The following is a 13,090-nucleotide window of genomic DNA, read 5'->3' on the forward strand; positions in this document are numbered from 1 at the left end:
GTTTGTACCACTTAATCCCCTTCCTGTATCTTGCCTTTCCCCCTTCCCCTCTCCCCACTGATAACCACTAGTTTGTTCTGAGTCTCTTTCTTTCTTTCTTTTTTTTTTTTTTGCCGTACATGGGCCTCTCACCGTCGCGGCCTCTCCCGTTGCGGAGCACAGGCTCCGGACGCGCAGGCTCAGCGGCCATGGCCCACGGGCCCAGCCGCTCCACGGCATGTGGGATCTTCCCAGACTGGGGCATGAACCCATGTCCCCCGCATCGGCAGGCGGACTCTCAACCACTGCGCCACCAGGGAAGCCGGAGTCTCTTTCTTTCTGTTATATTCACTAGTTTGTTTTAATTTTTAGATTCTACATGTAAATGATAACATACTATTTGTCTTTCTCTGGCAAACTTCACTAAGCATAATACCCTCCAGGTCCATCCATGTTGTTATAAATGGCAAAATTTCATTCCTTTTTATGGCTGAGTAGTATTCCATTGTATGTATATGTATGTGTGTGTATACATATATATGTATATACACACCATGTCTTTATCCATTCATCTGTTGATGAACACTTAAGTTGCTTTCAGATCTTGGCAATTGTAAATAATGGTGCTATGAACATTGGGGTACATGTATCTTTTTGAATTAGTGTTTTTGTTTTCTTCAAATATATACCCAGGAGTGGGATTGCTGGATCATATGGCAATTCTATTTTTAGTTTTTTGAGGAAGCTTCTTAACTGTTTTTCACAGTGGCTGCACCAATTTACATTATCATCAACAGTGTACAGGGTTCCCTTTTCTCCACATCCTTGCCAACTAATGTTATTTGTGGTCTTTTTGATGATAGCCATTCTTACAGGTGTGAGGTGATAACTCATTGTGGTTTTCATTTACACTTCTCTGATGATTAGCAATGTTGAGCATCTTTTCACATGCCTATTGTCCATCTGTATGTCTTCTTTGGAAAAATGTCTATTCAGGTCTTCTGCCTACTTTTTAATTGGGTTGTTTGTTTTTTTGATACTGAGTTGTATGAGCGGTTTATATATTTTGGATATTAACCTCCTATTGGTCATATCATTTGCAAATATTTTCTCCCATTCAGTAGATTGTCTCCTTTGCTGTGAGAAAGCTTTTAGGTTTAATTAGGTCCCATTTGTTTATTTGTGCTTTTGTTTCCTTTGCCTTAGGAGACAGATCCAAGAAAATATTGCTACGATTTATGTCAAAGAGTGTTCTGCCTATGTTTTCTTTTAGGAATTTTATGGTTTCTGGTCTTACATTTAGATCTTTAATCCATTTTTTAGTTTATTTTTGTAAATGTTCTCATTTTATTCTTTTACGTGTAGCTGCCTAGTTTTCCCAACACCATTTATTGAAGAGACTGTCTTTTCTCCATTGTATATTCTTGCCTCCTTTGTGGTAGATTAATTGAAAAGATCCATTCATTTTAGAAATGGGTAGTAATGAGGGATTTCCTTGGTGGCACAGTGGTTAAGAATCTGCCTGCCAATGCAGGGGACACGGGTTCCATCCCTGGTCCGGGAAGATCCCACATGCCGCGGAGCAACTAAGCCCGTGTGCCACGACTACTGAGGCTGCTCTCTAGAGCCCGTGAGCCACAACTGCTGAACCCGCATACCACAATTACTGAAGCCCGTGCGCCTAGAGCCCGTGCTCCACAACAAGAGAAGCCACCGCAATGAGAAGCCCGTGCACCGCAACGAAGAATATCCCCGAGCACTGCAATGAAGAGTAGCCCCCTCTCGCTGCAACTAAAGAAAGCCCATGCACAGCAACCAAGACCCAACGCAGCCATAAATAAATAAATAAATTTATTGAAAAAAAAAAAGAGATAGTGGCGATTGTTGCGTAACATTGTGAATATAAGTAATGCCCCTGAATGGTACACTTAAAAATGGTAAATACACTTAAAAATGTCAATTTTTATATTGCATGTATTTTGCCACACACACAAAAATAGTCCATTTAATTTTGCCATTCAGTGACTTCCACCTAACTTTGAATTGGAAGTGACAAATCTGCAATGTAATGATATGATAAAGGCAAATGTCAAGAGGAAAATCTAATAGAATCCTATGATGCCTACCAAGAGATAAGTATGCTCAACTAAAATCATATACTCATGGATTGAGTCAGTATTTGGCTGTACCTATCTGTGTGAAAAGAGGTTTTCAAAGATGAAATTATAATATCTTGTTACAAATCAGCATTAACGATGAATTTACAATCAATTTTGATGAAAAGGGAAAACTATTTTTTAAAATTTTATTGAAGTGTAGTTGATTTACAATGTGTGTTAATTTCTGCTGTACAGCAAAGTGACTCAGTTTTACATATATATTCTTTTTTGTATTCTTTTCATTATGGTTTATCACAGGATATTGAATGTAGTTCCCTGTGCTATACAATAGGACCTTGTTGTTTATTCATCCTGTATATAATAGTTTGCATCTGCTAACCCCAAACTCCCAATCCATTCCTCCCCTCTCCTCCCTTGGCAACTGCAAGTCTGTTCTCTATGTCTGTGAGACTGTTTCTGTTTCGTAAATAAGTTAATTTGTCATATTTTAATTCTACATATAAGTGATATCATATGGTATTTGTCTTTTTCTTTCTGACTTACTTCACTTAGTATGATAATCTCCAGGTCCATCCATGTTGCTGCAAATGGCATTATTTCATTCTTTTTAATGACTGAATAATATTCCATTGTGTATATATACCACATCTTCTTTATCCATTCATCTGTCGATTGACATTTAGGTTGCTTTCATGTCTTGGCTATTGTAAATAGTGCTACTATGAACACTGGGATGCATGTATCTTTTTGAATTATAGTTTTGTGTGGGTGTGTGCCCAGGAGTGGGATTGCTGGATCATATGGCAACTCTATTTTTACTGTTTTGAGGAACCTCCATACTGTTTTCCATTGTGGCTGCACCAATTTACATTCCCACCAATAGTATAAGAGGGTTCCCTTTTCTCCACACTCTCTCCAGCATTTATTATTTGTAAACTTTTTAATGATGGCCATTTTTACAGGTGTGAGTTGATAACTCATTGTACAATAGTTTTGATTTGCATTTCTCTAATAATTAGTGATGATGAGCATCTTTTCATGTGCCTGTTGGCCACCTGTATGCCTTCTTTGGAGAATTGTCTATTTAGATCTTCTGCCCATTTTTCAGTTGGATTGTTTGTTTTTTTGTTATTGAATTGTATGAGCTGTTTGTATATTTTGGAAATTAAGCCCTTGTCAGTCGCATCATTTGCAAATATTTTCTCCCAGTCCATAGGTTGTCTTTTCATTTTGTTTATGGTTTTCTTTGTTGTGCAAAAGCTTATAAGTTTGATTAGATCCCATTTGTTTATTTTTGCTATCATTTCTATTGCCTTGGGTGACTGGCTTAAGAAAACATTTGTATGATTTATGTCAGAAAATGTTTTGCCTATGTTCCCTTCTAGGGATTTTATGGTGTCTTGTCTTACATTTAAGTCTTTAAGCCATTTTGAGTTTATTTTTGTGTATGGTGTGAGGGTGTGTTCTACTTTCATTGATTTACATGTGGCTGTCCAACTTTCCCAACACTACTTGCTGAAGAGACTGTCTTTTCCCCATTGTATATTCTTGCCTCCTTTGTTGAAGATTAATTGACCATAGGTGTATGGGTTTATTTCTGGGCTCTCTGTTCTGTTCCACTGATGTGTATGTCTGGCTTTGTGCCAATACCACACTGTTTTGTTTTTTTTTTTTGCGGTACGTGGGCCTCTCACTGTTGTGGCCTCTCCCACTGCGGAGCACAGGCTCCGGACGCGCAGGCTCAGTGGCCATGGCTCACGGGCCCAGCTGCTCCACGGCATGTGGGATCTTCCCGGACCAGGGCACGAACCTGTGTCTCCTGTATCGGCAGGTGGACTCCCAACCACTGTGCCACCAGGGAAGCCCCACACTGTTTTGATTACTGTAGCTTTGTAGTATTGTCTGAAGTCTGGAAGGGTTATGCCTCCTCCATTGTTCTTTTTCCTCAGGATTGCTTTGGCAATTCTAGGTCTTTTATGGTTACATACAAATTTTAGGATTATTTGTTCTAGTTATGTGAAAAATGTCATGGATAATTTGATAGGGATCACATTAAATCTGTAGATTGCTTTGGGTAGTATGGCCATTTTAACAGTATTAATTCTTCCAATCCAAGAGCATGGGATATCTTTCCATTTCTTTGAATCATCTTCAATTTCCTTTATTAATGTTTTATAGTTCTCAGTATATATGTCTTTCACCTCCTTGGTGAGGTTTATTCCTAAGTATTTTATTTTTTTGATGTGATTTTAAAAGGGACTATTTGTTTGCATTCCCTTTCTGATATTTCCTTGTTAGTATAAAGAAATGTAACCAAGGGAAAACTATTTTAAACCCCAGTTAAGTGAAATGTTATTCCCTCATAAAAGAATTTCATTCTTCTCATTAGTAGACCCGTACCACCAAAAAAATTGTACTCAATTAGTATTACTATATTTTGAATTTTGGCAATAAACATTTGGTAGAAATTTGTTTTCTTTTGTAACATAAGTACCTACATAATATCCTCTATTTTGTCTCTTGGCCCACAAAGCCTAAAATATTTACTAGCTGGACCTTTACAGAAAATTTTGCCAACCCCTACCTTAGAGCACTGATGTTTCACTCTTTGTTCCTTTCTAATATATGCTTTGAAAGCCTTCACAATTTCTCTCTGTGCTCCACTTTAGCTGCATCCCACAGATTTTGATGTGTTACAATTTCTTATTATTTAGCTCAGGATATATATACTAATTTCGACTTGATGTCTTCTTTAACTCGTATTATTTAGAAGTGTGTTGCAATTTTTAGGTATTTGGAGATTTTCATGTTATCTTTGTTACTGACTTCTAATTGAATTCCCTCGTGGTCAGAGTACATACACTGTGATATCAGTCTTTTGAAATGTGTTACGGTTTGCCTTGTGACCCAGCATATAGTTCATTTAGGGCAGCTATCCAGTGTGTACTTGAAGTGGTATTATTTTAATTTTTGTCTTCTTTTGAAGCTTAGAACATCCAAATAAGGCTGGTCCTTGTCACCTTCTGTACCTACTCTGTACGTATTCTCAGTTTCTACTCCCTTATAGAGAGTATGTTTGTATTTTTAGTGTGTCTTTCTGTTTCTCAATCCAATGGTTTTCTTTTCTTCCCCTTGTGGTTATGGGCAGCTTAAAGATTAAATAAATATTACGTAAAGAAAACAAAACAAAAAAACCTTTGTTGTGTACTTGAATCTCAGTAGACTTAAGTTCATTTTTAGGTGCCATAAATAAGTGTTCACCTAATAACTAAGGACTTTATATGAGTTCATTCTTTTCTTGACTCCTTTGTCACGTTTTGTTGTTACTCTCTTGAAGGTAGACTTTGTTTTGAAGCTTGCCTTGCCTTTGACAAAAGGGAAAAAATGCTTCCCAGTTGCTGTGTACCTTCCTGATACTAAGCAGTGACTTATCTGAAGATTCATAAGTATGCTGTGAACTAAAGCTATTGTATTTGAGGAGAGAGCCACACAGGCGTGCAGGTGACCCCCAGGCACAAATCCTTAATATTTGAGTTGCCTCTGTTTTGTGTGTAAAAGAGGTGGTGTGTCAAAATAGAGACTCCACTTTGTGTGAGGTGTGTTAGGTGCTGCACCACTTAACTTTTTCTTGATCTGGGGATCTATTCTTTCTTGCTACTTCACAATAATTGCTGGAAATATTTGTGAGAATGTGAGAAAAGCATAAGGTCCTTATCATCCTTACTTGAGGAAAAGAATGCTTATGTTTCTGCAACAGTAACTGCAAAAGTAACTTTGGTTGCTAAACAACAAGATCCTACTGTAGAGCACAGGGAACTATATTCAATATCCTGGGATAAACCATAATGGAAAAGAATATGAAAAAGAATATATATATATGTATAACTGAATCACTTTGCTGTACAGCAGAAATTAACACATTGTAAATCAACTATACTTCAATAAACTTTTTTAAAAAATTAAGTGACTTTGGGTTACTTTTAGAGTAAACGGGTGTAGACGTGTCCAGATTTTTGGTCCACCTTCTTCTGCCACAGTCAGACTTTGAATTATACGCATTTTTGTTAATATGATTAATTGGTACTTGTAAACTTTATAGTAAAATATGTATAACTTTGTATTTCCACCCATGAGACTCTCTGCTTCATGCTGCAGAAGTCTGGGTAGGAGCTCTTTAGGGGGGCAGCCAGGGTGAGAGCCCTGCTTCTGCTCTCCCTGTTGCTGATAAGAGAGAGAGAGGAGGCATGTGTGCATCCCGGCTTTTTCTGCATGACAGGGCTGATAAGGCGGGAGTCGGGGGGGGATTGTGAAGTTTTTGCCATAGAAAATGGGCAATAGAATTTGCAGTTAGTAGTGTAGTAATTGACTCTCAGTCTATATTGGGAAATGAAAGATAAAACATTTTAGTGATAAAAATATAAATTTTAAAATATACAACCCAATGAGTGAATAATGATGTAAACTGTGGACTTTAGTTAGTGATAATATATCAGTATTGGGCTGTCAGTTGTGACAAATGTAGCACACTCATGCAAGATGTTAATTATGGAGGAAACAGGGGGAGGAGAGGGGGGAGGTGAGGAGGTATATGGGAACTCTCTGTACTTTCTGCTCAATTTTTTCTGAAAGTACTCAAAAAAATGAAGTCTGTTAGTTTAGAAATTTTAAGTATCTGGTTTAATGTTCCTTAGCAAGTTCATATCATACAAGTTAGTGTTTAACCTACTGACCTTTGGGATTTCTTGGGTAAGATGAATCTGGTTTGCAGTTTGAGCTGTTAATGTCAGGCAGATTTGGTGCTCTCTGTTTTTCTAATGTTCCTTAATTGTGCTTTTGCCTTCCCTCCCTATCTGTTGAAACAGCTGGATTGCCAAGATGCCTTGGAAGCAGCAGCCCGAGCTGAGGGCCTTTCCCTGGATGCCTCCATGCATTCTCAGCTCAGAATCCTGGATGAGGAACATCCCAAGGGAAAGTACCATCATAGCTTAAGTGCTCTGAAGCCCATCCGGACCACTTCCAAGTAAGAGGTTCTGCTGGTTAGTGGCTTGTCTGTGAAGCACCAAAAAAATTCGGGCTAAGATTAGACTATTTGGGGAAAACCTGGGTTTAGCCAGGAGTTCTGTATACTAAACATTGTATTGTAAGTGTTGACTAGCCTCTCCACGTGTGTTGACAACTTTGTGCTTTGGGTTTTCTGTCCTCAGACACCAGCACCCAGTGGACAATGCTGGGCTCTTCTCCTGTATGACTTTTTCTTGGCTTTCTCCTCTGGCTCGCATAGCCCACAAGAAGGGGGAGCTCTTAATGGAGGATGTGTGGTCTTTGTCCAAGCACGAGTCTTCCGAGGTGAACTGTAGAAGGTAGGCGTCTCTGATCCACCCTCATCTCCCACGTACTGGTTGTGTAGGGCCTGAGCTAGGAGTGTGGGTCCGGCAGTGTCAGGTCCAGAGCTCTGTGTCCTTTTAGGATCTGAGCTATCCTATGGAGGGAGGGTAGCCTGGGGGTGACTTTCCCTTTGCTCTTCTGCTTTATCTCCTATATCATCTTTAATCCTGTTTTAACCACGGGCTTTCTCTCTCTCTCTCAGCCCCGCTTCTCTTCCTGAGTCTGCAGGGAGATTATGTTGCTGCCTTGTGACAGAATACATTTTTGTGGTAGCCGATTGTCATGATTAAAATCTAGTTACGACTCTACATTTTACCACAGGATCCTTCAGAAAGGGTTGGGGACCCTTGAGGAAGGAAGTTCTTATCCACAGGCAGATTCTATTCAGGGATAATTTTTCTGGGTGGAAGGAAGGACTTTCGTTCTCATCATTTTCTGAATCCTGAGAGGCTCCCTATACAGGGTAAATATGTAGTTACCCAGGAAAGGTCTTTCTTCCCCACAAGGTGAAGACTGTACATAACTTGAAAGGAGAGACTGGTGTGAATGGTGGCAGGAGGGAGGCTGGGGGGGTGGGGGGTGGGGGTGTGCATATTCCCTGGGGAGATGTGTGACGGAGGACATGTGCCCTTGTTAAGACTAGAGAGACTGTGGCAAGAAGAGCTGCATGAAGTTGGGCCAGACGATGCTTCCCTCCGGAGGGTTGTGTGGACCTTCTGCCGCACCAGGCTCATCCTCTCCATCGTGTGCCTGATGATCACGCAGCTGGCTGGCTTCAGTGGACCAGTAAGTCCTAACCATCCTTCCTAACAGTCTCCAGGGCCCCAGCCATGGCCAGCTATAACCTTCTTGTTCTGTTGCAGGGGTTGCCCTCACCTTTGGGCTAGTTAGCAGCCTTAGAGATGCCTCCAGGTCTGTTGCAAGGGCGCAGTTGATGTTGGGGTGAACGGTGGTTTGTGAGAACTGGAAGGAGGAGGGGGCCGCGTTGCCAGAGGAGAAACGGACCTGGCTTGCTTCCCTGGGGTGGGGGTGAAGCTGAATGACTCCAGCTCTGCCCAGGGCCACGCTGCTTTGCGGCGTATCGACACGAAACGACAGTCCCGGTTCGGGAAAGGTGTCTCACAGTTCCGTGAGCAGCCAAGAGCAGTGTTGTGTGGCGTAGGCTGTTGCGTTGGTGCTGGTGACACACTGAAGGTCTGGGGGCAGAGTTGTCACATGTTTGACGGTTCTGTGGCACATGAGCCCTCAAGAAGCTGGAGGACTGTTGAGGTTCTTAGAGGCTAACCTGAAGGCCATTTCAAGTTCTGGTTTATAGTGTAAACCGTGTGGCAGGTGTTGGGGTTGCAGCCCTGGTTTTCCTAGTGTTGCTGAAGCGCAGAGTAGGGGAGAAGAGTGACGGTCACGCTGTTTCCTGGACACCTGTTTCTTACACCTGCTGTGCTGCCTTACACTTGAGACTTTGATTAAATCTATTCTCTACATATTTGCCTTGAGGCATCGGAGCCGTAGTACTCCTTATTCTGTGCGTTTTCCGTGTGTGGGTAAGCTGGAGGTTCATGGTTTTGGTAAGTATGGGCCTAAGGTGCATGGTGATTAGGTAAAACTAATTTGCAGTTTTCCTGTTATGTTTGTTTGCTTGTTCGTTTGTTTTTGTTTTTAATGTCTGATGCCTTTTAAAAGTTTTGATCTCTTTTCTGGAGCAGAGAACACTACTTTTCTGGTATTGGGTTTCTTATTAATTGAGCAACTAACATACTTTTGTATAAGTTTTAAGTAAGAGGGACCATGTAACTGAATATCATGTCACTGACCAAAATGGCAAACGTTTTCATAGGACCAGCTTCCCCCAAGAAGAGCTTCTGTCATTGTTTCACTACAGGGCTGGTGGCTGCTCTGATCTTTGGAAGAATTCTTGCAGCTGGGTAGCACGGTATACAGGCTTCCTTGATTCCATTCGGCCAACGCAAGAATTTAATTGGCTCCTCCCACCTCCCCCCACCCCAAATTCCATAGATTGTTGGGACTTTAATTTTTTACTTGGGAAAAAAAGTTTCTTATGCTTGTTCGGCTTGGGGGGCCTTACAGCCACTCACTTGAGCATCTGCCTATTCCTTTATCTCTCTTTTAAGGCACAGCGCACTGGAATGCTAATCTCTAGTAAACTCTTCTAGATGCCAGGGAAAGCTGAGAGCCTTCCTTTAATAGGAAAACAGCAACAGCTTTTCCTTTTCTCCACCCTCTTGAAGAAGAGCACCTTAAGGCCTGTGTTACTTTGGGAGATTTTCCCCTAGAACAATCAAGAAAGCAATGGTCCCATCCGCAGTGTCTCTAATTAATAAAAAAAGATTTCAAATTGTAAGCAATGAAAACTTCTTTTTTGGAGCTCTGATTCTGACAAATTTCTTTTTAATTGGAAATTTGAAGGATCGGGTTTGAGATTAGTATTAGCAATGAGCATACCTTCCATCTGTGGATTTAAATCCTCTGGAAGAACATCCATTTTAGATTTTTGCACATTTTCTAATATGGCAAGGCTTTCAAACTGGCTTAGCCTGTTCTTACAGAAATCTACGTAAGACCTGACTCCCCAGATACCATATATTTTTTTTACTCTCCCCTCAGGTCTCACTGAACCTTGGTAGCCATATGCAGAGCAAATAAAACACAATCAAGTGACTGTGTTTTGTTTTGTTTTTTAAGTGCTGGCCAGCTGGGGCTGGACATTAATGATCAAGACGATCTAAGGTTTCAGTGATGCCAGTGGACCAGTGCTCTGCGCACGGTGTCCAAGGGTCACCATAGTGTTAATGGAGAGCCAGAATCCCTAAGGGTATGGTCCTGACCTACGATGAGTGACCAAATTGCTAAACTTGCAGAGGTGATTTGTGGCCTTCTTGGATTAAAACAGTTTTAAAAGACCAGGCCTGACCTATGATTTGTGTGTAAAGAATTAGCATCCGCCCTGTAGATCTGCAAGAGACGGCTCCCTCCTGCAGTGCTATCTCTTGGTGAATGCTAACTCTGCTCATGGGCCTTTTGGGGAAAGGACAGTGAAAAGCCTCTAGAGAGGTAAGTTTCCCACCCTTCCAACCTCTCTCCAGCTGCAGCTTGCTTGATGCTGTCAGGATCTGGATTTGGGGGGAGTGTCTCTGTAGTGGAACCAGTGACAGAAGCTGTTCTTTAGAATTTTCAGGATGGCTGTATTCTGCGGTCAGAATGAGAGAGTCAAGCTGGGCAGAATCTCTCGCCAAGAGTTCAGGTAAGGTAATGTTTATTCACTGGGAATGCTTTCCACAGCCAGACAACTATGCTGACAGTCTCGAGTTTTCTCCCAGTTTGTTTAAATTTAAATGATTAATTTGTAACCTTTTAAAACGAAATTTTGGTTAGATTTTTCATGAAAACCTTTTTTTTTCTTTGTTCCATACAAAATGGTTTGAAATGTAATTGTTTTTTAAAAACCCCCTATGTGTTGGAAATTCTTTAATCTGCTGTTTCCTCTTTTCCCTCCCCTTTGAAAGTTTTGCATAGTGTAAGCATTCATTTTGTCTTTCACCTTCCCTCTGCTCCTCCTCTCTGGGAGGTACTAATGCTATTACCTGGTGCTGAAAAATGGCACAATAAAGGTATGGGAAGGAAGGAACCCCAAACTACAACCTGCTGTCCTTTCACGCCTTCCTTTGGAGACTGCTCCGTCAGTGCCGAGGTGTGTGAGAAAATGCTTTACTGCACCGCCATCTTACTGAGTTGCTTCACGTGAGGAAAATGGGGTTTTGACCCTGCCACTCAGTGACTCAGTTCCACATTTTGGATTGCATACTGGAAAAGAAGCCAATCTTCTTGCTAGTAAACCAACAACCCAGCTGTATGCAGTGGTGACCCAAGCAATGGATATAAAACCTAAAAATCTGAGGGAGGGGAGAGATGGGATACAATAGTTCTTGGAATCTGAAATCTCCTATTTATTTGATCAGGTTATTTACTGAGACTTGACATAAATCTGATTGGTGGGAATCTCTTAGGATCTAGTCGACATCTGATATTAATTTCCTCTCAGGAAAAACAAGAAATACCGATTTACCCAGAGAGAGTCTGGGTTCTGGAATTCAGCGTTAGCTGCTTCAGGACAATTGCTTCTGGCCTCCATTTTTGTCTGTCATTCAAGCGCTGGTTTCCAGCTACAGTACCCTTTGCTATAAGGATCGGTGTAGATGGGTGAATGGGTTTCTCCTTAATTTTATTTTCTTCCTTCGGGGAGGGGGATTGATTTGGCTTTCTTTTGTTGTGGTTTGTTTTGTTTCATTTTTGGCAAGATCAACTTTAGCTGCAAGGACTCGAAAAGACTCTGAAGGATGCCACCCGTTTTTCCTTGAGGCCTAGATTTTTGTATTCCCTCCAGAGCAGAGGTCATTCCTCACAGCCTAGTGAACCAATAGCACCAGTGATTTTAAGCAGAGTCAACTCTTTGGGGAGTTTTCAGTTTTGTTTTTTGTTTTTTTAATTCTCTTTCCTTAGCAGCAAGGTCTTTATTCCTGGAGAATCTCCTCTATTGCAGGCTAACTGCAACTTCAGGAGCCCTAACCGATTAAGTGCTGTCAGCTTGATGCGCTACTCCGGACTCTGGAAACAGATATTGGTTCTATGCTGTAATTTCCACTGTGTGTAGTTAAAACAACAGTCGAGGCCAGACCTGTTGGCTGGCTAGCCCTGTATAACTCGACTCTGTATGTTCCCATGTATGTTACCGCAATGCTCCTCCTGTTGTACAGTGTCTGTGAGATGCTCTTTGAAGATGGTACTTTTTATTTTTTTCATTTTCAATAAAAGTACATTACCTCCCACTTCCTGGTATTTAATCCTGTTGCTGAATGTGCCTCGTGTGAGTGTGTGCTCCGGCGTTGCAGGACCTCAGAGCTGGAGGTGGCACTCGGTGGTTCTTGGGGGCTGCTGCCTTCCCTCCCTGCAGGTGGTGTTAGACATGTGCTACCTGAGGTAACATGTTTTTGTTTTTGGGAGGGTGCGGGGAGTGTGGGAGGGCCCTTGGGAGGGTCTCTGGAGTTTGACTAGTCAGCTTTGTTTGCTCTCTTCTGTACTATTAAACTGCCGATGTTTATTTTCAGGAATGTTTTGCAAATGCACTTCTCACTCTTCCCCAGTCCAACTGTAGGTACACTGTTCCTTTTTATCAAATAAGCACGTTTGAAACGATCCAAAAAAAAAAAAAAAAAGGGTCTTAATTTCATGTAAAGAAATGTATCATTGTGTGGAGATACTGGAAATAAGGTCAAATATATACTTTTTAATGACCGTGTGTTGAGAATGAATTTCAGCTCATGGACAGGTTTATGTTACATTAGAAAGAGTATGGGTTTTGGTGGTGTCCTGAAGGAAGAAAGTTTCAAATTAGACCTACCTCCTGCAAATTGCTCTGCGTAAATAGCTGCAGGTGGGCCGTCGGCAACAGTTGGTCCTCCGAGAAGGCCTTTCTCTGCTTAGGCACTTATCACTGTACAGTGGAGCTGCCTCCTCTTTCTAACTTAACATAAAACTGTGGCGTGGCGTGTGAGTGCCGTGGAGAAGCTGACGGTGGTGTGTGTTTCTCCCTG

General features: G+C 41.4%; 1 protein-coding gene across 2 annotated transcripts in view; it reads left to right on the forward strand.

Annotated features, from left to right (window-relative positions):
* The window catches only part of ABCC5 (ATP binding cassette subfamily C member 5), an 88,856-nt gene that overhangs the window by 20,864 nt on the left and 54,902 nt on the right, over positions 1–13,090 (forward strand). Inside the window, exons 3-6 of one of the 2 annotated variants that reach the window (XM_022570973.2) lie at positions 6,962–7,119; positions 7,304–7,459; positions 8,123–8,270; positions 10,669–13,087. In XM_022570973.2, the coding sequence (XP_022426681.1) occupies positions 6,962–7,119; positions 7,304–7,459; positions 8,123–8,270; positions 10,669–10,704 (498 nt within the window). In that variant the 3' untranslated portion in view covers positions 10,705–13,087. Of the gene's footprint in view, positions 1–6,961; positions 7,120–7,303; positions 7,460–8,122; positions 8,271–10,668; positions 13,088–13,090 lie in introns of those variants that run through there. The other variant, XM_022570960.3, reaches the window with a different exon arrangement.

This window comes from Delphinapterus leucas, chromosome 4 (assembly GCF_059928025.1).
Source record: "Delphinapterus leucas isolate spDelLeu-1000000601 "Yukka" chromosome 4, BTC_Dleu_Yukka2, whole genome shotgun sequence".
NCBI classification, from domain to species: Eukaryota; Metazoa; Chordata; class Mammalia; order Artiodactyla; family Monodontidae; genus Delphinapterus; species Delphinapterus leucas.